The following is a 27,887-nucleotide window of genomic DNA, read 5'->3' as shown; positions in this document are numbered from 1 at the left end:
ATTTCAGGCTTCATCTTCCTTTTTTATCTCTATCATCACAATTTAAGCTCATCCAATAATCATATTGTTTCCCATCCACATCATTGATCAGGGCAATAGACAAAGGCTGTGTATGACTGCCACGGCAATGTATTTTGTTACTTTTAAACTCATCTCCTATTAGCTCTACAATTACAGAGCTTGTGTGTCCATGTATGCTGATATATTTACAATGTAAATTACCTCATGCAAAGTTGGAGATCTTAAAATGTTGCTTTAGCCGATGTATGATTTAATTATGAAACTAAATGAGTGACAAGACAGGCAGGTATTATCAAATGTGCAAATGAGTGAATAATTTCAGTTCTATTTCTATTATCTCTATCTTTATCTTAAAACAAGTAATTTCCTTTAAAGAAACTCATGGGAATACTAATATTTAAAATATTAGCCCTGTTGGGGTAATGTGAGGTCATTGTTTAGCCAGATCATTTTGACCAGTACTAACTATGTAAGAGTATGATTAAAGATAACTAAGTACAAGTGTTGAAATATGATTAAAAATCTTAAGTTTTCTCGATTAATTTATCTGCTGTATCTGTGACTTGGAGATACATGTTATAAAAGTGAGTGTGTTTGATAATTCATACAGTAGATACTTGTTATGCTCCATATTGCAGAGTGTAGCAAGTACAGGATCAGAAGAGCTCCTATCTGATTGACTGAAGTTTGAGGTTCTGTATTAACTAACACAAGATAACTGACTACTTATCCCCGCTGTTTAAATTGGGATTGTGTTTTTTTTACGTCAGAATGTCAGTGTAGAGATAATATTGTTTGGGCAGCGTATCATTGTGCACCATGCATATGTAAGTAGTTTACACTTTAGATTTGCAGACACGACAAGCTTTGTAAAACGTTGAATCATTTATAGATTTATTGACCTTGTAGAACAGATAATAAAAAACTAAAAATGGTAAGCCAAACATTTGTCCTCCAGTTCATGCTTTTACAAACAAAAGGTTTTGTGAATGACTTGCAAAGTTATACTTAACTTTGTGAGGGGGAACTGAAAATTGTCTGCTACATATATAATTTCTCCAAGAATTGTCACTAGGTTCTAGGTTACTGGCTAGAACCTGTACAAATAAGCAATACTTAGTATGGAATAGTACAATTTGAGTGGGTTTTTTTGTATAATAAAATACATACATGTTGATGCATTAAAACGTGGATGTACACACTGGGTATTATGTTATATTATTGTTTACTTCTGACTATTTTGGCCCTCACAGGGTGTAAACATTTCTTAAAAGGCAATGGAGACTGCAGCAACTAAAAAGTACAGAAATTAATGGTTCTGTTAGAATGTGAGCTACTAGATATTAAGTGGCAATTGGTCTATAGTCGTACAATGGTCAGCAAAGAACAAAACCTAAAACACTTATCTACACTTGTCTTTTATATTTTGTATTGACATTTCTCTGAATGACCTTGACAACATTGAAAGACACCCGCATCAAAACACAACAAAGACTCGTGTTTTACTCACCTAGTGGAGTATCTTGTTCAGTAAGTTACTGAAATACTTTTAAACATGCAATCGCTGTTTTTATTTTCAAACATAAGTTGACAAAACTTTAAACATAAAGCTGTTATTTTGGTTTTACCCACTTTAAGTAAATCAGCTATAGACTGGACTTAACGATTGCTATTCCGTTCACCCCATCAGTTATTCTGCAAGACCTTGATGTCACTGATACAGTACAACACATGAGATATGATGGTTAAACAGGTCTGAATAGGTCCTGGATCATGCTGAATCCTGTTGAGGTTAAGTATTCAAATCTCACTGGATCCACTGTAGGTGAAATTTCTTTGTCGATTGAATAGTCGTACAGAATACATGTCGACATTCAGATGCTAGCAGATGATTGGCTTTTATTCACATTTTTACTTGAACAGATGTGCCAGAGGTCTTTGTGAGACTGTGTTTTATCCACAGAAACCCTTGGGATTCAGCTTGGAGTCTAGAGTTATAGCATTAATCTAAATCAAGGAGGGAGGGCAGGAGTGTTCAGAATAAACAAATGAAAGTACTGGAAGAGGTATCAGAAGTTATGAGGTCAGTGGCTGATGCAGCAGTAGTGGGGGTAGTTGTTAGATTTTAATAGTAATTAATCTTGTCCTGAAATCCCAGAATTCAGTGGTTGGTGTTTAAATCACACACTTTTGGCTTAGAGATGTAAAACTGAAACGACATCAGGGTGTGTATCTCTAACTTATATGAGCTGAACTCCTCTCACTCATCACTTTGTCAATTGAAAGCAGACTGGAGTTGAGCCGTATGCAGAGCCACCAGGTGACCGACACACTGCTGAAGGATGTGAAGAAACAGACCGAGCTCTCTGCATGGCCCGAGGGCAGAGCCTGCTCCAGACTCCCCAGCTTTGTCAGCCATCTGCCAAATGATACAGCATCCATCATATGGTGGGAACATGTTGACTTGATGAATTGTAAATAAAGTTTTGGGTTTATTTGAGATGATATTCTGAAGCTTGTTTCATTATACCGGGGGAAAAACTGGACAAACGATTGCATGTAATGTTTCTTTATATAATATTATATTCAACTAATTAAAATCGAATTCTTGAATATAATCTACAAAGTTATAATAACTTATGACAGGAGTCGCCAGAGAGAGAAAGGAAATTATGAGAAAATGGCGAGAACAATGGACAATTAATTTACTGTTTCTCAATAACTGATTTATTGTTTTTTCAGAATGGACCTATACTCAAAACCCTGCTGTTTAACTTATAAACAACCACCAACTTTTAATTTTCTATCTTATTCATGTTTGATCACATTTTGCATTACTTAATTTTATTGATGAAGACTACAAATTATACAATTATTGTTATTTGACTTGATACAACTTAGGTCAGTAGTTTGGCTACATGGACCTTGACGCTTGGTAGAGAGGCAGTGGTTGACTGATTCTGTATGCTGCTCTCTGGTGGTCACATTGTGTGGCTACAGCTCTGTCTGAGCACTAATAAGCATAAATAATAGTAAATATAACACACATACATATACTTGTTACTATAAACTTATAACAAGTATAGTAATGACAACCATAAAAACCTTCAAAATAAAGTATGATTTCCTCGGATCACACACAATATCAACCTTTAAAAAAACAAAAACAGCATTTTAATTGTCACCTCGAAAGTATTATTGTCTTTATTTCTTTTTTTTATATATATATATATATATATATATATATATATATATATATTTTTATTAGGAGGTAAGGCACAGTAGTACAGGAATCAATGTCAAATTTACATTGAGTATCACATAATCTCTGTACGACAATTAACAATATATAGAGATATTGACACCATAAAAACACTGTGCATCACGATGGGTTCAGAGTAAAGATATACAGTCTACCTCCTAGGATTTTTTTCTTAATTTATGGACCACATGAACGTGGTCATGCAAACAATACATTACACAATTGCTGTACAACTCCGCTCCATATACACTTACTTCACATCATATGTGATATGTGTTAATATAAACCATATTGATATTATATATCATCTTATACATTAATATTGTCTTTTGCACACTCTGTCTACATATTCTTACACTCATAGTATATTATATTATCTATTGTATAGTCAAATACTTATATTTATACCTCTACTATATATCATATATTATATCATACTCTCTGTATATTCTTTGTATATATAAGTCTATATACACATATTTATACATGTGTACATGTTATTATTATTATTATTATATTTACTATTATTATTATATATACTGTTGCTGCCAGTATTACTATATACTGCTATTATATTGGTATAATTATTACTATCATATATAAATATATATCATGTTATATTATATACTATATATACTGTACTATTTTCATATACTGTCTAACAATAACATTACCATCATATCATCAGTACAATTGCCATCATCTTGCCACTGCACCTTTTCTACCTATTTATCTTTTGTTTCTGTTTTTATTCTTTCTACCTCAATATTTTTTATTTTATTCTATTGTATTGTATTTTATTGTATTCAAATATACCGGCTGCTATGACGACTTAATTTCCCTTCGGGGATGAATAAAGTAATCTATCTATCTATCAATTCAATAAAAATAATAATAATAATGATAAATAAATAACTGAAAATTCTATTAAGTAATAATTAAGTATTAAAGGTGCACATTAATTGTCTTTCTTTCTAGTTGACAGTTGTTGATGGTCAGCCTGTGCCCAAAACCAAACTTACAAATAAAGTTGATGAAAAAAAAAGCTCTGCCTCTTGATGACGTAATTAAAAGGGGACGGAGGGAGGGCGGTTTGAAAGGAGAAACTTCAGATTTATCAACACGTTTCAAATGAGCTACCTGATCGGACCATAGACTGTGAACGAGGGTCAGACCGGACGAGGCAGTTCTGTGTCAGTGAGATGTTCAGTGTCCGCTCACTTGTTGTCTCTTCACAGGACTCAGCTGGTGCTCAGTGTGGAGCTAGCCACGTTAGCCACCTAGCTAGCTAGCTGCTGCCTGTTTGAAGGAAGTTTCCGCTACATGTCGACCCGCTTCATCCTGATCTCCGTAACTAAAACCCTGCCAAGATGGCGAGTGTGCACGAAAGTCTGTATTTCAACCCCATGATGACGAACGGAGTGGTGCACGCTAACGTGTTCGGCATCAAGGACTGGGTGACTCCGTACAAGATCTCCGTGCTGGCGCTGCTGTACGAGATGACCGCCTCGAAGATCACGCTGCCGGAGAGGAGACGCCTGAACAAGCTGATCCTGCCCCTGCAGCAGGTCGGTGGGGAGCGGGTACTTGTGTCTCTCACTGGAGCTGGAGCAGGTGATTGATCTTTGTCTGTGCTGTTTGTTTTCATCAGGGTCCAGACCTGACTCTGGGTCAGTTCCTGCAGACGGTGGAGGAGTGCTGTCCTCAGACTGCTTATGCTGTCAAACTCAGGTATGATGCACACTGACTGCATCTGATACATCAACACTGTGCATGCCTGTTGATATATATATATACAGTCTATGGTTGATACTAGGCTCAGACTCCTGGTGCTCCCACAGTCCCCAGAGGTTCAGGAAATCAGGTCACTTTATATTAATATGGTCTTTTTCAAAGGGAAATAATAATAATAGTAAGTAAGTACATTTTATTTGTAATGCACTTCTCAAAACCAAAGTTACAAGGTGCTGTACAAAACAAACATTAAGACATAAACAATAGAAGAATGGCAATAACACAGAGGGCAAGCAAAAAACAATGGGACCATAAGGACTAGACCAAGTTAAAATATTTACATAATAGGTGAGTTTTTAATCAACCTCTTAAAGCTGTTCAATCAATCAAATTTTATTTGTATAGCCCATATTCACAAATCACAATTCGTCTCATAGGGCTTTAACATGGTGTGACATCCTCTGTCCTAAACCCTCAGTAAGAGTAAGGACAAACTACTAAAAAAAACCTGTTAACAGGGTAGAAATATGTAGAAACCTCAGAGAGAGCCACATGTGAGGATCCCTCTCCCAGGACGGACAGAAGTGCAATAGATGTCAAGTGTAGGAAAACATCATCAAGATTAAAGTTTTTTAGCAGCATTGATGAGGGTAAACATTTTGAAGGATCACTTCAATACGGTATGTCAAGCAGTCCTGCTGCAATCATAGTCTATGGTCAGCAACCAGCAGGATCATGATCCACCATCCCGGTCAAAGGCCACTTTAGTCCACAGTCATTGTCCACTGCCGCTTATTAGGATCCATCATGGGCTGCCGCCTCGGTCCTGGTCCACCGCCATCCGATGCCAATAGGACAAAGGATCCGCCATTCCCTCTACGATCAGCATGATGCACACTGACTGCATCTGATACATCAATACTGTGCAGCCTGTTGATATATATATATATATATATATATACAGTCTATGGTTGATACTAGGCTCAGACTCCTGGTGCTCCCACAGTCACCAGAGGTTCAGGAAATCAGGTCACTTTATATTAATATGGTCTTTTTCTCTGGGAAATAATAATAATAGTAAGTAAGTAAGTACATTTGTAATGCACTTCCTAAAACCAAAGTTACAAGGTGCTGTACAAAACAAACATTAAGACATAAACAATAGAAGAATGGCAATAACAAAGAGGGCAAGCAAAAAACAATGGGACCATAAGGACTAGACCAAGTTAAAATATTTACATAATAGGTGAGTTTTTAAACAACTTCTTAAAGCTGTTGACGATCTCTGCATTTTTTAAGTAACTAATGGCAGATGTTCCAGAGGGTGGAGTTGTGATGGAACATGTCCGGTCACCTTCAGTTTTAAATCTGGATTTAGGGATCTCTTCATGTGCAGGGGACACAATAATTCACAAGTATAATAAAGGGCCCGCCTGTGTAGTGGTTTCTATGTGATAAGAAGAATAAGTTGATTTATATAGCTGTTGCAATGAGGACAAATAAATACAAGAAGACAAATCATTAAAGACAACAAGCAAAATAAAATACGATGACATTTCAAATCAAATACAGCAAATGATAAAACATTTAAATCAATGGAACAAAGAATAAAATAAACATGATAATATCTGAAACCAATCAGGTCAAAGTTATTCAGTAAAAGTACATTTTGAGGGATGATTTAAAAACAGTCTAAGCCACTCTGGTAAACTATTCCATAGGGAAATCCCCTGACAGCAAAGGCCCAGATCCACATAATAACCTGGACGACATCACAATAATCTTGTTGCTGAGGCTTTTTATTTATTTATTTTCATTCAAAGGCTGCACGAGATGGCAGATGGTGAGCTGAAAGACATGGAGTACTTTTTCTCCACTCTTCCCACTCCATTCACTGCTTTTGATTCTGAGGCTTATAAAACCAGTGTTGTGGGTGAGTAGTACTCGTGATTCGACGAAAAGTCTGATTGGAAATATCAGTATTATTGTTATTTAGGCATCAAGTAACTCAACTGCTTTGTTGTTGTTGTTTTTCAGGACTCTTTATGAGACACATGCTCCTGGCCTACAACAAGCTGTCCTTCAGTCAGGTCTACAAACTCTACAAGTCCCTGCAGCACTACTACCACAGTCACTACGCCAAGCCTAGTGATGGGCAGATGAGTTTGCCGGCGCTGGTCGCCGACGACTCAGATATGGACCTCACCAGCACCGAAGATACTGTAGGAGACAGAATAGGCAGAGACGAGATGGACACCCCACTGCACGCGTCAGAGCTTCGGTTAGTGATGCTCTTGTTGGAATTATGTTCAACTATCAAGGAACAGACAAGTATATTTCATCCATTCCTTCGTGGTGGGATCTTTATTCAGCCCCCGACATCTCTCTCACTTGGGCTGACAGACACTCACACGCTTGTCTCTCTATAGTTGTGAGGACACTCATTGGCATAATGCATTCCCCAGCCCCTTACCCTCACCGTACCAATCATAGCTAAACCTAAATCTTACTCTTACCATGACTCTATAACTGAGTCTTAACCCTCAAACAGCCCTTTGACTTTGTGAGGACCAGCCAAAATGTCCTCACAGTGATGGTGTTGAACCAAAATTGGCCCCCTATAACTATAGATAGACATGGGCACTGACACACACACACACACAGTGTTGCACTGTACACTCAAATGGTTTAACACCAACATAATTGGGTCTTTACGAACAGAACATTTGCATATTGAGTGGGGATCCGATCACAGTCGGTATAAGGAGAAACATTCAGGACTCATTTTATTGGCAGTGGTGAACACTGGTACTTCATATTGTCCACTTGTGATCAAAACTCTCAGGCTGGATGTTAATAGCAGGTCTGAACAGGGCCCTTAAAGTCATGTGATTCATGTAAATGTACCCAATATAGCATGGAAATTGAAAACCCTCTTTTGATTATTTAGTGAGTTATTTTAGTTTTTTACAGTGGTGTGTTATTTTGTTCCTAGAAATGATAATGCTCCAAGCAGAGGTCCCCTGTCACAAAAACAAGCCGAGTATTTTCTGGCAAGACAGGTGAGTGTTTCCGTCACGGCTGAAGAGAACTAAACTGTATAGGGGCCATCCTTTTTCAAGACACAGTGGTAAAAATGAAACCATCAACATCGTGTGTGTGAAAACTAGATGGCACTTGTTTTTGATCATCTTCCACCAGGCGTATCTTCTGAAGAATGATGAGAACAAGGCTCTGAAGCCTGCTGCGCTGCAGGAAGAGCTCAACAACATGCTGAAGTTCAACCCAGACTTTGCTGAGGCGGTGAGACCCTAACCCCCAAACTTCCACTATAACTGTTATGAATCATGTCTCAAATCTTATTGCCACACACTGCCACACACCCTCCTCCAACCACTGATCATTGGAACATTTGTACATTTGCACTACTGTTAATTTTTTTTTGTACTACTGTATTACCCCGCCTATAGTGTATTCATATTTATATATATTTATATTTTTATCCTGCTCATAGCATATTCATCGTTCTTATATCATACAATTCCTGTTAATACTGTAATATTCCATTTATATTTCTACTGTTCAGATCTTATTTATTTACATTTTCACTTTAATATGCACAATACTCTGCACTTTAACTGCCTTTTTTGCACTTATGGTTAGACCCTAAACTGCATTTCGTTGTATATGTACCTGTACTGTGCAATGACAATAAAGTTGAATCTAATCTAAAAAAATGTATCAATTCCAATGAGTTTCAGGGCGAATTTCATCGGCTCTCTGGTCTTTTGTGTCTCTGCAGCATTATCTGAACTACTTGAACAGCATGAGAGTCCAGGACATCTTCCTCTCCGCCCACAGTCTCCTTCATTATTTCGACCGCCTCATCTTGGCCGGAAATGAGGGCAAAAGCAACGGGGATGAGGGCTATGGTCGAAGTCTCCGTTATGCTGCTCTTAACTTGGCGAGCCTGCACTGTCGCTTCGGTCATTAGTAAGTTCAAGTGCTGGTGGAGTTCTTAGTTCATGGACAAGTTCCCTCAGCAAAGAATGAATGAATGGTTTTCTCTCTCCCCTCAGTCAGCAGGCTGATCTGGCTCTGCAGGAGGCCATCCGTATTGCCCAGGAGTCCAATGACCACGTGTGCTTGCAGCACTGTCTGGTAAACTTTGTCTCAACTTTTATTTCACTACCTGTCACCGTTGTTCCACGACATGATGGTTCATTAAGGCTGAATTTAAAGAGTATCTCTCAGTTAATTTCTCCCATTCTCTTTGTGTCCTCTGTCAGAGTTGGCTCTACACCCTGGAACAGATGAAGGGATCCGACAGCACTGTGTTAACTGAGGATTCAGTGAAAATGGCTGCCCATTTCTGCCTGCCAGTGAGTTTCACATAATATAACAACAAACAGCAACGAGTGTGTCAAAGTGGCTTTTCATTATTTTTTAATTGCTTTTGCGCCGTTTGAATTTCAAAATGTAACAGAAAGGGCTATAATCCAAATGTTTACTGAGCACATGCATCATCAAACACAAAATAAAACATCTGTCTCAAATTAGGAAAAACTTAAGCATCCATTCAAATCCTGCATTCATAAAAGGGATTGCATCTGTTTATCTGTGTCTGTAATTAGAGTTTGTTTTTGAGACACCAAGAATTCAAATCCACTTTAATTAGGTAAATATAAACTTTATACTAATACTTGTCATTATTTGGATGGAAAACAAAAGGAGATAAATTGGATCTTTTTTTACATTACTGCCATACATTTACTTGAAAACTGGTGAAAAATAAATTCTAAAATATTTGATCAAATGTAGTTATTAGGGATGTAATGATTCGACAAATCCATGGCCTGGTTCATACTTCGTTTCATTGTTTTTTGTAATTTTTTTGTTTAGGGAGCAAGGGGCCAACATGTGTCACCACTGCTGACTTGAATGTAGCAGGGGACTAAGAGTTGTTATTTTGAGGTTAAACTTTCCTGCTTTTGATATAAGATTTTTATATCATGGTTTCTAATCTAATTTTCAGAATCGTTACACACCTAGTAATTATACTTTATGTACAAGTGTTACACACTGGGTGTTAGATACATGTGTTGATTGTGAGCAACACCCTTATATCCTGATCCACAACACAAGAAAGTGTTCTTAAACTCTTAAACCTTTGCATATGTGATTATTGACTTGTGTTATCACCACACTGCCTGATAATACTCTGTTGCAGTACCTGGCTTCTCTGGGCATTCAGTCGTTGTTCCAGCAGGGGGCGACACAGGGTAAGACGGCACACAAACTGATGGACGCTCTGAAGGACACGGACATCCTGCACTGGAAGCACAGTCTGTCGGAGCTGATCGAGATCAGCCTGGCTCAGACGACGTCCATATGGAGGATGTATGGAAAGAGGTCAGGCTCACCTTGCCACCACACAGTTGTCATGTCTGTTCACAGTTACTGACAGGAGACTGCATGCCAGCACACAACCTGCTCCCGACTCGTGTTTAATCTGCTCTGTGAAGTACGACTAATGTCTGATATTTTTATGCATGGTTTAACATCTGAGGCGGCCGAACATCTTCTGCTCACCTTTGACTTTGCGACATAAATACTAGGGACGGGAATCGGCAGGGACCTCCCGATACGATACTATCACGATACTAAGGTGGCGATACGATATGTATTGCAATTTCTGTGGATATTGCGATTCTGTAAGTATTGCGATTCGATATTACGATTTCCTGGGATTTCTTTTGGTTATTTTTTTTTTTTAAATACTGGACCATGGAAAAATGTTGAATCATACCTTCAAATACAACACAGTCAAATTCATTTAGAGCTTTACAAGTTTTATTTCAAATATTAACATTAACTTAATGACTGCTGGGCAGCCAATAAAGAAAATAAATAAGATGTGCCCTATTATTGTATAACCCCTGTCAACTACACACAAACTGACAGATTAAGAAGTGTATGCCACTTAGGCTTCTTTTAAACAATAAATAAAAGGTAAATTAAATAGAATGAATAAAAGTTTACTTAAAATATAAACTTTGAAATAAACAAAAAGTAGGCTATTGTTGTTTTCATGTAGCCGATGCAAAGCTAGTGCTTGGGTATGTTTAGATTCTTGTGCAAAAACAAGAGCTGGTCAACATGCTCTGGGGTGATGTTGCTCTCCCCATATATCCCCCCGGTATAAACCAATAAATATGTTTTTGAAAAATAAAAAAAAATTGTCGATTTTTCCCCCCATCCCTAATAAATACACTGGCCGTAGATGACCAGGACGCTATTGTCATTAATGTGGCCTCCCTTGTCTGTTGCAGCACCATGGCTCTGCAGCAGGCCCAGCTGCTTCTCAACATGAGCAGTCTGGAGCCAGTTAACTTCGGGGTCCAGCAGAACAACACCGAGGCCTTCACCGTGGCTCTTTGCCACCTGGCTGAGCTGCACGCTGAGCAGGTAACACATTTGATTAATGCACATCCATTAGCGAGTTGGCCCAGCCTTGCGGGAATGTAATAAACATTGATCATAACTGTTTTCCAGCTCCTGGGCAGAGTTTAGCTCTCAACTCTTTGTCTCATGTCCCTTTGTTTCTGTCTCAGGGCCTGTACTTTGCAGTTTCAGAGATTCTCCAGCATCTGAAAGAACAGTTTCCTCCTCACTCACTGCATGCGAAGGTGAGCTCACTAACCTCTCCCGTGCTGCTCTACAGAAGCTGTGACTGCAGAGTGAATTAAAGAAAAGCAGTCGAAGGCTTTTAAGGTCACCCAAAACCTCCCACTAGTAAGTTTGAATTGAAGAAGCCTTTTGGATGAGCGGTGTTAAAGAAACACAAGCAAGTCCAGTTGCATATCTGTGAAGATTCTAAGTCATCCAGGGAAAGGTATATTCAGAAGTTGTGAAAGGAAAAATGAAGGTCCAGTTGCCTACGTAAACATGTCTAACTCCTAAAAAGGTCATGGCCTGAAGGACCGAGAATCATCGTAGAGATTAAAATGGTATTTTTCTTCATTTTATACCTTTTGTTTGTGGTAGAGCCAACATACTACCAAAAACAAATAACAATGACTTTATAAAAAAATCCTTTAGGTCAGACAACTATTTGAAATAATTCAATCAATTAGCTATTTTTTAACATTGAAATATGTGATGACACTAAACCACACTAGCTTCGACACCTGCTAGATAACAATTGATTGATTCAGTTAGCGCTCTTGCTTTACCTGCCTGCTGTTGCAAATGACAGAGTTTCTCAGGGTTTAGCACCATTTTGTTGTTACTACAAAATGTATATGCTGTTTTAAAGAAGGTTGTATATTTGTATAGCATACTAAGTTTTTATTTAATAAGATATCTTAAAAAACGGTCCTTATTTTTTATGTAATGTGGATAAACTGCATTTTTTTGGTTTTGTTGTTTTTTTAGTATGAGAACTGCTTTATTATGTGCTGCACAATATGTTCATTGTTTTTTCATTTGTTTGTTTACTTGAATCACCGCCTCAGCTCTGGATGCTGTGTGACCTTAAAATCCAGTTTGAGAGACACATGAACGAAGGAAAGTACCACTTAGCGGAGCCACTCGTTGCAGCCATCTCTGCCTTAAATAGAACAGAGGGTCTCTACAGGTAACACAAACCTTCTGTTGTGTTCCTCCCAAAGTCTGACTCATACTTGTGATGACGCACTAACCGTGTGTTTGTTGATAGGAAAGCTCAAGTCCTGAAGGCTCTTAACCGCAGCACCGAGGCGTACAGCATCTTACAGCGGCTACAGCTCCACTGTGAGAAGACTAAATGCACAGAGATGGTCATCAGGTAAATGCTCATTTATGTTACATTGTCGGTTACTGCTTTTGGGATGATTTCTAAGCACGTAGAGTAAACACACTAGCTTCTTATTTGTTGAATTGAGTTGACTCACCTGTTGGACAAATAAAAATAGATATCTTTTCCAGGGATCAGGGATAAGTCATTTGTTTTATTCTCGTCTACATCACTGCCTGTTTATGTGTCATGCAGAGTGATGCTCGCCACAGCTGAGCTGCACTGGGAGTCATCTGGCTTCCCCACAGCTCTTCCTCTCCTCCTGCAGGCGCTGGCTTTAGCTAGTAAGCACCACCTACAGTCGCTGGCCTCAGAGACCATCCTTCACTTGGCCTTTTCTCAGGTCAGACACAACAGAGACACACACTTCACCCTGAAACTGTTACAGCTCCCGTTAATGCAAATCATTGCAGCCTTAATCTTCAGTATGACTGCTGTAAATGTTTAACGTGTGTGTGTGTGGTATATTTATTATCTTTATTTTCTACTAAAAACAAGGAGTCATGCAAATCATCACCCATTTACATGACTGTAATTATTTTTTCACCTGAATAACTCAGTTCTCCCTAGCCCATCTGAAGCTTGTCCAAAATACTGCAGCTTAACTATTAACTAACACCAGTCATTAGTCTCACATCGGCCCAATTCTGGCCTCTGTTCACTGACAAAAATAAAACGTAGAATAGATTTTAAACTCTTTTTAATTACATTTCAGGCCTGGCTCCTGATGTAGCTGAGATGTTGAGCCCTTTATTTAAGTGGCCGGCCTCTTGGGCATTTCAGGTTCCTGTCCCTAAACCTTTTTTTTCCCAATCTGCTGAATCTGTGGTTTGTTTTAAAAAACTACAGGAAACTAATTTCAACATTCTATTTTTTGCTCAAGTGATTGTTTATTTTGGTTGAATGCTTAATTTGTCTGTGGATGAGTGTATGCTTGATTGTATGTCTGGTTGTATGTATTCCTGTATTTGTATTCAAGCCAGAACATATTTTCACTTTCTAATATCCGTATTGGCATCACCTCTCAAAAATCCATATCGGTCACTTTCTAATTTTAACTAGCTCTATATATGGAGCACTTTGTCACTGTGTTTTAAAAATTGCTTTTCAAGTAAATGTATTTTTATAATATTGTTTTCTCTCCTCTCTGCAGTTAATGCTGGGGGTCCCTGAGCAGGCTCTGAATGTCCTTCACGAAGCCCTTGAGCCCGTTCTGGCCCACGGAGCGGTCATAGATAAAGGTCGAGCCCTGCTGCTGACAGCCCGCTGTCAGATGGCCGTGGCTGGGTTCAGGCCAAACAGACAAGGGCAAGCAGGTAACGGCCTCACCCCCCGGTCGAACACTGATCCCTATCTCGCAGCTTCATGTGGTTTGTTCATTACCATTCACACACTGCTGCTTATTATCTCCCTAACAGATTTGAATTTGGCAGCCTTGGCTGTTGACACGCTGAACGAGGCCGCGGCTTATTTCTCCAAGCTGAGCTGTAAGGAGCGGCTGCGGGACGTCCACTACCTGCAGGCTCAGCTCCACCGATCCCTGGGACAAATCTCACAGTGCAACAAAAGTGCCATGCTCTTCCGGCTGCTGGACCAGGAGCTGCAGTCACCAGCACCACCGTTCTCCATGCGACTCTAACTGCTTGACGAACAATAAGGGGGCTGCTGAGAAAGACAGACCACCTCCACCAACTGCTGCTGCGTCGAGTCACTTCAGTTCACCACTAGATGGTAGAGAAACTCTGTCCTGCTCTCTCAGCTCTGAAACCCTTCCTTTTATAACTCATCAAACTGCTGGGAACAGTGGAATTCATTAAACAGAACCGTGTCAGCAGTCATAAATATTGTCATCGTTTCCTCACTTGTCGGTTACAGAGTAGAACAATGGCCTGTTTATAACTAGGTGGTTTGATAGCTTCCACCACAGCAACAGTCCAGGTTGTGTCTGGTCGAAAGTTTATCTGGAGCGGTCACAGCTGTGCCGATTTACCCACCACTTTTTGATGAATGAGGGTAATATCACCGTTAGCCACATGATGAATGTGTTCCAGTGGCCTGGAAGATTCATATTTCACCGGTGGAATACTGATGAAGCTAGAATCCGTGGGGAAGAAATCACGATCACATAACGTGTTAGACCCGCTGTGACATAACCACAGATACTGTATCTGAATTCCACTCATGTCTGGAAAGATTTGAATGATCACATTTCTTCCAAAGCTGTAACTTAAAGCATTTTTCTCCAGAAAAGAAATTACTTGTTTTATCTTTTATTTAGTTTTCAGTTAAGGGCGCAACCCGAATGAGAATTTAAATGGGAATATACTTGCAGGCGCGGCACAGTTTAGTTTAAAGTAACTAGTAATCCTGATATTTCCGGATGTGCTCGCTTTGTTTCTCCTTTAGCACAAGCATCTCTGAGGAGGGCTATATTATGGGAATCCGTGGCGGCCGTTTGTCTGGTTTCCCACATGTCCCGACCCCCTGAAAGCTCCTGTTGAATTTGTTTAAGTCTCTTGTTTGGTTTCTTGTCATTTTCCATATAAACAGATAGATTACAGCAGCGTGAAGTAATAGCAGGCCTGTTTTCTATGTAAATATCACACAGTCCCCCCCGCTTTCACAAGTGAGAGCTTGATTACAGAGCATGTGAGCCGGGTCACAGGGTTGCTATAGTATAAACCTACACAAACCTGCTCCTCTGTCTGGATATAGGATTATGTTTGTGTCAACACAGTGCAGAGTTGAGTGTTCACTTAATGCTTTGTCCCAAAGAGTTTTAATGCTGCAGATATGATGAGATTGGGATTTAAACCTATTTTCTCAATCAAATTTGCTCCTAAGGCATTTGAGAAAATCCAACCATAGATTGAAAAAACATCTTAAGAGAGATTTTTTGATGAACAGCAAAAAGCCGACACTTCTGAGAATGAGGCTTTTACCCGAAGGTGACGAAGCGGTCTCATTGCTGCCAGTATTTGCTCAAAGAGTATAAGAGTGGAGATATTTACTGAATCCTGATCGGAATTCACTGAACACTCAAGTCAAACCGATTCATTGTCAAGGTCACTGACATTTTCTACGCTCATGGTCCCCAGAGGATGAAACACTTTGTGTTTGTTGGGTTAGGGTTAGGGGTTAGTTTAGTATTTACACTAGAACAAAACCTGACTAAACACAAATTAAAGATATGAGATATATTGATCTCGTGCCTAACATTTCAGTACAGAAACAGCACAGTTTCTATTGTAAAATATAGCATCTTTGTTCAAAATGTTTAATAACAAGCATGGCAACAAACATGGCATAAGAACAATGCATGTTTAGAAAAATATATCTGCAAATGTATTTTTCAGAATACACTATACATTCACCTGACCTCTACTCGATATTAAACATTTACAGTTTCACTAGAGAGTGACGGTAGAAAACAACACGGTCAGTTTCTGCTAAATGATGTGGATGTCACGATCAGCTTACATCAGGAGAAAGATGTAGGTAGACATTTGGGGAAAACAGGCAAACAACCTGAGGTGTCCTTATTTTTTAATTGATCAGTGCTTGTCGGTCGATACTTGATGTTTTCACAAGTTTGACATGAAAACAACACTCAACCCATCGTTCTTTTTACTTAGACAACAAAAGAAAAGTAAACATGGACAACCTTAAACCACTCGGATTGTTACCTAAAACATAGTGATGAAACCTTCAACATTAATGTATTATTTATATCATAGGTTAAGTAGAACCAAATGTGTTTCGGCCTACCTGACCAGTATCCAGAAGTGATGATACAGGAGTCAAACTAGGTGCAACCTCTTACTTTACTTCAAAACACAAAATTAATGCCAAAGGAAAAAGTAATGCTGAATAGTCGAGTTTGAGTGAAAGAGGTATTGAAATTGAGTCACTTTCCATGTTTGAGTAAAAGAAGGATTGGTGGCTGTGTCTCCGTAGCTTAAACACTGCTTGGGTCTTCCGTGCGGACACCTTTTTGTTTACTGTGAATCTGTCCAAGTGTCTTTGAGGAGGGCCTGAGGTCACTGTCAGTATCCTGCTGGGTAGCCTCCTTTCCTGGGGTCAGACTCCGCACACAATCGCTCTCCCTGCCGCACCACCGCCTGCACCACCGAGTCCGGGATCCTCAGCAGCTGGGTCACGTGGTTCTTCTGGGCCAGACCCTCCAGCACGCTCTGCCAAGGCCACGTCACACAGACACACATGTAGAGTCTTGTGCATAAGGTTTTACTACTCTTTATCAGAGGTCAAAACTTTTGCTTTTTTTCTCTGTCCATCTACATCACATAAAAAGTTGCATGCCACAATTCTTTGGAATGTTTTCTATCTTTTTAGCACCCAGTAAATCAACTTACATAGATATAAAATCAGATTCTAATTCATTCTGGGGATCCCCTAGGCTTTCCTCTGAAGTAAGATAACTCACCAACTAACACTTGGAACAGACATTCATGTCCCTCGATGATTTGTAATTTGTAATCTTTTTCTTATTTGCCGTTGTGTGTTGTGATCTGTTGCTGTGTTTCCCGCTGCTGTGATAAGCACCTCAGGGCCACCGTAGCCAGTCAGGTCAAAATTATATCGTCCTCAGTACTGGTGATAATAATTAAACTACTACAAGACTAATAACATGCTAGCATAGTAACACTAGCCTACTAGTCTTGCTTCCATTTATTTATTATTTATAATTATTTTCTCACATTGGATGCAGATCAGAGATGTGATGGTTTTTATTGTTGTGCATCTTGATGCAATCTCACAGATTTGAGTGTAGTATAATCCCAAATTATGTGTTTTTGCAAGTAGATTTTCACACTGACATGAGCTGAAATAACAAGTTGCATGTTTGGTATGAAAATTAATCCAATATGACAGTGAGCTTTGCAAATAACTGAAGTTTGTAACCCAATCAGTTTGTCATAAGTAACATTCCTCTTAAATCAGCAATGTCCGTGATGTGTGACCCACCTTTTCAAAGCCCTGCTCCACCACTGTCATATTTGGATTGAGTTGGTTGTGGAATCGCGGCTCCGTCACAGCTTTCTTCAGGTCGTAGTTAAAGAACAAGGAGTTCAGGATTACCTGTGTTTTAACCAGAAAATGCAAAATGTCAGATAAGTGTGTAATTGCGTGTGTATGTGTGAATGAATCTGACTTACTAAGGCAGTAGCTGTGGTGATTTTAGTGCCTCCAGATGCTCCTACAACCATTTTCACTCTGTTGTCTTTGTCAAAGATGATAGTGGGACACATGGAAGACAGCGGCCTCTTGCCTGCCAACAGATAAACACAACGTGGCTATGACTGCTGAAAGGATCAATTGTTTATCTTTTGGTTCAATTGTCCGTGAACATCCATGTTAACCTGGCACACATTTAAAACAACTGTAAACACATTAAAGAGCAGCAGCGAGCCACAGTTTGATGTTGGAAATTAGCTTGTGGCTGTGAAAAGGGGGAGGAGAAGGATGCTGTGTGTGTGAGCTGGACGTATCCGAGCCCCTGACAATGATAAATCCTGGAGCAAGTGAAAGGCTGTTTGGAACATCACCTTTGCATTCTCCTCACTGAAGAAAGGATTAACTGACTGTGGAAACATGGCCTAATTTAGCAGCACCATCCATCAAAACAGAAGTCGTCCCCCCCCCTAAACAAGGGGGATGGCGCAATACGTGTGCGATAATTCAATCCAGCCACACCTGGTTGAATGAAGTTGTTGGGTGAGGGAGGGATTCCAAACCCGTTGGTCATGTACGGAGAGCTGAAGTCGTCCATCTCATCGTTGAAGATGATTCCAGTTGATCGAGACATGACTTTGGAGCCAAAACTGGGGGAAAAAACAGCTTTTTAATGATTCATGATTCATTCAAAAAATAGTTTTCTCTCTGACTGGCTGTTCAGGAAAACACATTTTCTTTATTCTACATGAAATTCTCAAAAAAGTGTGACTTCTTACTAGAGATTGATGGTGCTGGTGGCAGCCACGGCGCTTCCATCCTCAGCTATGACCGACAGGTGAGCTGTTCCGTGGTTGTCTGGGACAAAATAGTCTGGCTCGTAGTAGTTGTCTGGGTGGGTGGTGTCATCTGTAATTCTACTTCTTATGCCATCCGCAAAGAAGTCTGAGGTCATGTTGTGGATGAGCTGAGGAGAGAAAAACAAGTCAGCTGCAGAACTCAGTTTGTCATGATGATCATAAGTACTAAACAGTAGAAGAACACTTGTTTTTGTAACAATACAGAAAACAGTCGTGTTATAATTCCACTTTATCTTTTGTGATTTAGATAAATGCATATATGTGGCTGAGTGTTTAATTGTATATTTTAATTGTTATAATGTATTTTAGGTATTTGCTTGATTTTATCGGGTCAAGTGTTTTAATTAATGGGATTCTCGTACAGTGAGTTTGATTGGTGTTTATAATACACATGAATTATCTATAGATATTTGTAATCATATAAGAGGTCATTTCTATTTAGTTTCAGGTAACTTGTAAAAACTGGCTATGGGGGCAGCAGATGAAATTTAGCTTATGTAACTCTGGCTCATTTACATTATTTTGATTAATGAGCGCTGTTCCTATCAAATGCAATGAAAAACAAATGCTAATGTTTCCTTTAAACAAGGCCTTTTTTATCCTTACTCCCACTGTAGAGGAGAGAAGGAGACAACTGTGATCCTACTGGGTACAGTGAAGTTAGAGATGCTCCAAAGTAAACATCAGAGGTACAAAGACTTACATCGGTGATATTGAGATAACGTGGGTCTCCAAGTCTGCTCCTTTTGGCATAAGCAAAACGAAAGGCCTCTACAATGCGATGATACGTCAGAGTCTTCGTCTCTGCTGTAGAGACGCTTGTGTCTGAGAAGTTGTACCCTGCAAAATATCCACAACAGAAAAAATCGTGTCTGGAGTAAATTAATTACATTTTCTCAGTCTGTAATAATGCCTCTCCATCACTGTGCTAAAAGCCCATATCTGTCTATGGCAGGTCATAAACATTAAGTCGAATACCAACATGAGCCCTACCAGCAGATATCTGTCTGAGGGAGCATTTTCCTCCAGAGTCATATATGAACACATTAAATTTTAGCCCTAATTTGAAAGCAATGTAGCCACTTTTTGTTTTAAGCATGACTAAATATTCTCTGTGGCAACAGATGGGGCGTCGATGGTGAATTAAATTTGGCAGCAGAACTGAGCAGCAGCTCGGTTTTCTGCTTCCAGAAGAGGCAGAGGAGCAGTTCGGGGACGACCTGGGGAAACCCTGACATCCTCTCTTTTGCATGGCTGCACAAGCACTCGGCCAAGCTGCTCACCATCCACTATGTTGAGTATGAGTGCCAGCACAGGGCCACTGGAGGGGGCGTCTGGGACATGCATTGTGTATTCCCCGACGTTCAGCTTCAGAGGGTTCTCGTTCAGCACAGGCTGGTACTCCAACAAATCATCGAGGGTGATAATGCCACCTGGAGCGGGCACGGAAATGAACAGAGTGAATTTAAAATGATGTGCAATGTCAGCATTACTGAGGCTGTATTTTGTGAAGTCTTGGTTGGAATTTGTAGTTTGGATCTGAGCCAATCTAACATGTATTCCTCTGTGTATCTCCTAAGATAAAATGAAGAAGAAAACAAGACCTGCCGCCTGGATGTCCTCCACGATAATCTGTGCCATTGACCCATTATAAAAGACATCAGGCCCCTCTTCTGCTATTCTTTGGTATGTGTCGGCCAGCTTTGGGAATCTGATGATATCATTTTCTTTCAGGATGTTTTTTTGAGAATCACAAAATATCTCACTGCAAGACGGACAAAAAGAAAAAGATGAGAATTCCTCAAATCACAACAATATTTCAATTTGTAGAATATAAAAGCTGCTGTGAATGAAATTTAAAACATTTCTGACTTCAGTGCCCCACAGCGTATAAGAAGACAATATTCCAGAAATCCAGAAAGGTATATTTTCTTTGCATATGACGTCATCCCAGTATAACTTAATAAACTTAACAGGACAGAGCATTTGTGGCAAGAATAAGAAATAGAATTGTACATGTGGAAATGGTTCAAATGAATGGTGCATCATCTTGGAGTTAAGCCTCTATTTACTGTCTTATAATCATGGAAGCTATGGCCAGGAAAGCTTTTGCTTAATTTTGGAATAAGACTAGAAATGGGGGGGGAATAGTCCTGCACTGTCCATAGTAGAAAATATAAATCTACCACTACTGACTACTTCTTTAAGAGATAGTTTACAGAAATATGAAAATCATTATTGATGAGGTCATTATTATTCCTGTTTGAAGAATTGGTCAATTCAAAAAAAAATTCATCCCTTTAAGAACGCTATTAAATAGCATTAGCTTGTTTGTGTAATATGTACCAATAGCTAATTGTGAAAATGGTAAAGTAAAGTTTTACTGATGTTGATGTCCTCAACTATTTTCTCGAATATTGTAGACAAGCAGCACATGCAACTAATGAAGAGTTTCAGCACTTTTTTTAGATTTTGTAATATTTGACAAAAAGCTGGGCAGTCAGGAATAATAATGAGACGTTTAGAATTAGGGAAGGTGGAATAACCTGCTTCCCCCATTTCCAGTCTTTATGGTGAGCTTCATCTCTAACCTACAGACTTATTGATCAATCTTTGTTAACTTACAGCAACAATGTGTCAAATTATGCCTTTTAACCACAAAATATTGGAGAAATCCTTGTGCTACGTTCACATCATGAAATAAGAAAAAGCTGAATTATTAGAGCCATTGTCGCTGCTCTTCAACTTAGCTTGTATTTCTTTGTCATGCTTCATCCTCACCACATGTTGGCATCTCCTTGAATCGAATCTTTGCTCTTTAAGATGGCATGAGCCAAGGCTTTTCCTATAGGGAAACCACGACGAGCCAAGGCAATGCTGGGCTCAAACAGTTCCTTCCATGGCAGCCTGCCATGCCTCTTGTGAGCCATCTCGTAACCGCGGATCTCCCCGGGAATGGCTATGGACAATCCACCTGTCATGTAGAAACAGCCATAACAGTAAAGTGAATTTCACAAGCTCTGTCTCTCTGTCTCTCTGTCTCTTGTCTGCGTGGAGCACAAAGACACGCTGAGGCCTCTACAGATACTGATACAGAGACAGATATAGATTTTTGTTTTATGTAACCAGAAGCAGATACAATGGGAGAGAGGCAGAAACGATTTTTAAGTGATAGGATTCAAGAGGAGCAGGACAGACTGATCTGAGACGAGAATATTTATCCTCTTTAAATCCCTTTCTAGCCCCAGAGATGTGTTACAGTGGCTTCAACAGCATCACAGAACTCAATGAAGTCAGATCTACAACGACTGAATCTTCCTCTCTCCTCTGCATCTGAGACACAGCCTGCTGCTACCTGTACGAGAAAGCTTGGTGTTGTTGCCAAACATGTCTTCAGTGGCGTTCATGGGCGCTGTCTCTCTCGCATCAATGGTTTCCACCTTCCCTGTTGAGCAGGAACGGAGAACAGATTGATGACTTTGGAGTAGTCAGCTTTGTTGACAAGGTACGACTGGCGATGCACACTCACCTGTGGAAGCGTTGTAGATGACAAAGAAGAGTCCTCCTCCGATGCCCATGCTGTGAGCGTTCAAAAGGCCGACACATAGCAAGGCAGCGATGGAAGCGTCCACGGCTGAACCGTTTTTCTTCAAGATGTCTCTGGAAACACAAGAAGACACCTGGTTTAAAAAACAAACCTTTGAAGCTCACATCCAGGAAGAGACAAATGTCCTGCCACTGTGCATCTGGAAAAACAAAATACTTCTCACCTCCCTACTTCTGAACACTTTCCAGCATCGGCGGCCACAGCAGCCCTTGAGTAGAAGTGGTCCAAGGGGGGAGGCGTGTTTTTCTTCCCCAGCCCCATAAAGACCCCCAGGAACAGGCTCACTGCGGCCACCAGGAGAACCACCAGGCCAGCAATCAGGGGCTTCCCAACCATTTTCCTGGGAATGCATGCATCTCACAGTCAGACAAAAACAACACACCTCAGACACAAGTGTTTTCTCCTCCGGACTACCAATCAGCTTCATCATGGCAGCCAAACCCTTGACAACAATCTGTCGAGAAGAAAATTCACTCACCTTCAGCTGTATTTGCTCAGACAGAGTTAGAATAAAGGACAAAACGAGACCGATGAAGCTAACTGGCAGTGTGTGCCACTAGTGATGGAGCGTGATGTGTCATCTCTGGTGTTAGTGATGATGGAGCATGCTGATCTCTTTGGTTTTCAAGTGTCACTTTGCCATAACGACACATTGTTGTTGAGCAAAGCTTTTCAGATAATAAGCATGTGCCTCTTGTCCACGTCTAGTTTTTTTTAAAGATACAGAGGGTTGAAAAGCAGAGACACAGAGGAAGATGGAGGTGGGATGGCTAAGGTCATGAAAGCCACAAATGTATGTTTGATCTCGAGGGAATATTAGCAAGGGAGCAACAGCGATTGACATTTTGACATAAACCTGCACTTTTAACTCTCAGTCTTTTTGTGAGTGAAACTCTTGAGTTGGTCTTTCCCTAACCTTCCATTTCCACTCTGATATCAATCTGGCAGGTTGGCTGAAGTGAAGGTGAGAGAGCTCTGTTTACAGATGCAGCCGGCATCCAGCCCCGACTCTGGGGCTCTGTCTGTCTGATTGGTTTACCCGGCACTGTTGCCATGCTCGGTAACCGTGTCACAGTCTATTTGGTTTATTCTGCCGGCATCCACACACTGATTGAGATGCCAGAGCCTCCATCCCAGCAGCACAGGTCCAACCTGGCAGCGTTGTTGACAGGAGGCCCTCAACGAGAAACAAACCTTCTGTGGTACACCCCTTCTAATCCAGCGGGGATGGCTGTTGCTGGGCCGCATTGATATCAATCAATCAATCAAATTTTATTTCTATAGCCCACATTCACACATAACAATTCGTCTCATAGGGCTTTAACATGGTGTGACATCCTTTGTCCTTAACCCTCAACAAGAGTAAGGAAAAACTACTAAAAACCCTTTTAACAGGTAAAAATATGTAGAAACCTCAGAGAGACACATGTGAGGGATCCCTCTCCCAGGACGGACAGAAGTGCAATAGATGTCAAGTGTAGGAAAACATCATCGGGATTAAAGTTTTTTAGCAGCATCGATGAGGGTAAACATTTTTGAAGGATAACTTCAATACTATATGTCAAGTAGTCCTGCTGCAATCATCATCATCAGAGCACTGTGAGGGGAGCCTGTGGGCTGCTGCTAGTGCTGCGGCTGTGATTGTGGCCTAATCTAATCACTGCTATCCTGTCCTGGATCTCCCAGGTTCAGAGCCACCCTAAGGATGTACGTTTATTTAATGGACAGAGCTGATTTAAACCGGAAGACGACAATTACATATCTATTTGTCGCACATCACAACAAGGGCCTTCCTTCAGCTGTTGCATGCACATCACTGTCACTGGATGGAGGACGTTTTATGAAATGTCAGCTGGCACGTGTTTATATTTTTATCCCTCAGTTTCAGTTTGACTTTGCTAGGAGGAATACGCTGCTACTCTCCATGATTCCCTCAGATAATTTGCACACAATATAAGGGGTGGGCTTGTATGTACTGTATCCTCTGCAGAAAATCAGATGACACACTACTTGTTCCTCGGCTGCAGGTGAGACACAGTCTGCAAAAACACTGGCCACAGTGCAGAAGAAGATGATGTCATGTGTTTTTTACATGTGACTGCAGCCCTTTAATGACAGGGCCTCTATAGAGTGTGTGCTGCTATTATCATTTGTAAATGCAGCTACTTCATTCCAAGCAGAGGTGGACAAATGGGTCTGTAGCCTATGTTTAAATTAAGCAGGTTTGACGTGTGTATTATAATCAAACTATAATTGAATGCAATAACATTTTAAATATTTTGGTGGCATTAACAAAGATCCACGACCAGATTTAACATCAATTTTATCGATGTATTGTTGCTTTCTGTCAGTCAGAATGATTTGTGTGCTTTCTTTAGAGATATTGTTTCCATGCTCTTTATTTGAGTCTCTTACAGCCCTGTGTTAAATCTCCTCAACCTGTTGCTTCATTGGACTCACAAATAGGTAAAATGATCACATAATTTAGAGAAATTGATTGAAGGATGGATGAATTCATCATGTGCTGCACAGCAGTCGTCTGAAAATTTGAATTAACAATAATACCTCAAATAACAACTCCACTGCCACCTCACATCACTATAATAAGCCTACATTACCAGTCATAAAAAGCTGCTTGAATCATTTTTGTTCCACAGCTTGGTCATGAGTGAAATACTTGTGGGCACAAACGGTTTGCCAACCCTGTTGGTTCGAAAGGATTGGCACCCTGAACGTCTTCCTGATGGTAAAAGCTTATATGTACTATGAAGGTGATGTACTTGGTCATTAGTTATGGCTCACCCTTTCTTCACCACCCGAGACTCACAGATAATTGTCGTACATCCTTACGGGACATATTGACTATTTAATGCAGTTTATTTTTATTAACAGACAATAAAAAATACCGGGCCATTCTGTTTGTGTTTATTTGAGAGGAGACGTTTTTAAGAAATAACATCAAGATATCTTAATATTTAGTCCCTGATCAAACACCAAAATACAGTTCCCATGATGCACCTCAGTGATGTTTTCTTAAATAAGTGTTAATGTTCTCTTAAATGCCACAGTCTTTCGAATCCCACAGCTCCAGTTGATAACGCCATGCTGTCTGTTTAACACATTAGGTCTCGATGAGATAACCCTGATGACATCACCAAGGTATTAAAAGATTCCATCGGGAACCACAGATGATACATCTATTTTATGAGCTGGGCGGTACTCCTCATAAAGGATTAGTTGAAATATATGTGTGAGAATTGGTGTCCCCCCTCAAGTATCTACCACTGTTAACCCTTTTCAACCACGGTGAACCTGGTGCTATAGGGCTGGTTCAGAGTTGGTTTAACTTGTGAACATTTTAAAAACCACTTTGTTTTTCAAGGGGCCAAAGCCGCCATAGAACCATGTCATAACATCACTGTATACGTCACTTTATACGTCTCTGATTTCCCAGCAACACTAGCGCCTAATTCAAGCAAAAATCAACTATACATGCATGACTGCAGAATCTCTTTTCAAGTGTTGCTCCTGACTTTGCAAATGCCGTCCAAACATGACTGGTCCAAAGTATTTGTACTGCCCTTCATGATTGCTTATTTTGCACTATACACACGACACAAAGACTTCTTAAAGAATGGTGGCCACCATGTTTTGTTTGGGCTTGTTGGGCACGATATTCCCACCCCCCCAGGCCATGATATAAAAGATTATTTCTTCTGGAACAGTGTTTTCTGGGATCGCAATACTTTTGTTTGTTTATTTCTTTATTCCTTTTCTGTGAAGACAAATCACAATATTCAAAATCTAACAAGAACACAAGAGCAGGGTCGACAGTTGTGTGTGTGTTTAGGCCATGACATAATATTGAGAGAGAGCCAAAGCTCTGACAAAACAAATGAGTAGCATGGTGATGATACATCAAATGAAGGGAACAAGTCGATCATAACAACAACCTCCAGGAAAACACGCAGCAGACTGGGTCCAGTGAGTGGAGTTCAGCCAGGGGACATGTTTATTAAACAGAAGCTCAACTGTTCTGCTCCACTAAACAAGAGTGAGACTTAATCAAGTTCAAATCATGAATCAATGTCTATGAAGCCACAATGGGCCTACCAATACTAGAGTTACAATCTGCAAAAGCTGTGTGGGATAAGATATCTTCACTGAGAGCTGTCTTTTGGTCTCTAATGTGTCATCGCTGATGAGTCCCCCCTTAGAGACCCCGGTGGGTGTGTGAACAAGATACTGACGCATGTGACAGAAAGGTACGCTGGGACATGGATGTTCTTCAAACAATGACAATGATTTAGTGGAGTTGTGACAGATGCAAACAAGACCTGACAGCTCGTGCAGTGGCTGTTACCAAAGTGTCAAAAGAGACATTCATATTTATCCAGGGCCACCGGCAATGCTCAAAATTGGGTGAGTGGATAAAAGAAAATACAAACTTTATTCCGATGTACTAATATGAAACATCCTCAGTCAAGACCGAAGTCGCAAACTGCAAATTTGAGTTCTCATAAATGTCTAGTTATATCCGGGGCAGATCCACGGGCACTGGCCCCTTTGAAATTGATCGGCTTCTGGAGACCCCCTGTTCTGTCAGTAGGTTTAGAATTTTTTTATTAGGTAGTCACTAACAATAAATATGAGAATCTTTTTAACAATCAGTATTAATTGCAGCATTTGTGTGTTTCATCACAGCACTCATGTAATTGAGTGTACAACGCCCTTTAATCTGTAAACAAACTACTGTGAGGCGTAAAAATGCCAAGATGTGATTTGACAACTCTCTGCAAACAGCACTTTTGTCTGTTTCTGGTCGTGATGCTAAGCTAAGCTAATCATTTGCTGGTTGTAGCTTTATATTTAGTGAAGCCAGGGGCGGATCCTTGGGCGGGGCCAGGGGACACAAACAATACTAACAATTAATGTGATGATTTCTTGAGAATTTTTATTCTAGAACACAATGTGCTTGATCAAGCAGCGATTCTCTAAATATCTTCAAAGATGTGTGGCTTTGAATCAAAGACATAAAGCTAACAGTGAACAAGGAATGACTTCAATGTTACTCACTGAATCAGGAATTGTACATGGATGTTGGACATGTAACATCCATGTAAGAGTAAGTTGTGGCCCCTTTATGGCCCCTGATTCAGAAAACTGACTGCTTGTCTTGTGTATTTTGGGAATTGTGCATTTCATGTTTGCCTGAGATATTTAAAAAATAAAAAAACAGCACTGCCATCCTCCAGTCTTTTCATCTGCTCTGTAGCTACCAACAGGAAGAGGAGGAGGAGGAGGAGGAGGAGGAAGATGATAATGAGGAGGAGGACGAGCAGATGCAGGGATTGGTCTGACGCTCCACGTTGC

General features: G+C 40.1%; 2 protein-coding genes across 2 annotated transcripts; one reads left to right on the top strand and one right to left on the bottom strand.

Moving 5' to 3' along the window:
- The first annotated feature begins 4,355 nt into the window (after positions 1–4,355).
- Positions 4,356–14,700, top strand: anapc5 (anaphase promoting complex subunit 5). Its single transcript, XM_061071513.1, has 17 exons — positions 4,356–4,851; positions 4,935–5,014; positions 6,841–6,950; positions 7,055–7,298; positions 8,013–8,079; positions 8,219–8,320; positions 8,820–9,010; positions 9,097–9,178; positions 9,307–9,399; positions 10,248–10,429; positions 11,350–11,485; positions 11,632–11,706; positions 12,535–12,656; positions 12,738–12,845; positions 13,050–13,197; positions 14,008–14,170; positions 14,273–14,700. Exons 1-17 carry the CDS (start codon positions 4,654–4,656, stop codon positions 14,491–14,493), a joined length of 2,322 nt encoding a protein of 773 aa, XP_060927496.1. The 5' UTR covers positions 4,356–4,653; the 3' UTR covers positions 14,494–14,700.
- A 2,200-nt stretch (positions 14,701–16,900) lies between these two features.
- Positions 16,901–22,850, bottom strand: ggt1a (gamma-glutamyltransferase 1a). Its single transcript, XM_061072189.1, is given in 12 exon segments — positions 16,901–17,047; positions 17,841–17,965; positions 17,968–18,144; positions 18,570–18,697; positions 18,827–19,014; positions 19,611–19,747; positions 20,191–20,340; positions 20,512–20,672; positions 21,689–21,881; positions 22,263–22,352; positions 22,437–22,567; positions 22,678–22,850. Coding segments are annotated over 12 exon segments (1,800 nt in total).
- Positions 22,851–27,887: the final 5,037 nt, after the last annotated feature.

The sequence above is a fragment of the Limanda limanda genome, chromosome 5 (genome assembly GCF_963576545.1).
Source record: "Limanda limanda chromosome 5, fLimLim1.1, whole genome shotgun sequence".
In the NCBI taxonomy this organism is placed as follows: Eukaryota; Metazoa; Chordata; class Actinopteri; order Pleuronectiformes; family Pleuronectidae; genus Limanda; species Limanda limanda.
The sequence above is the reverse complement of the archived record's forward strand: the minus strand, read 5'-3'. Positions and strand labels throughout refer to the sequence as shown.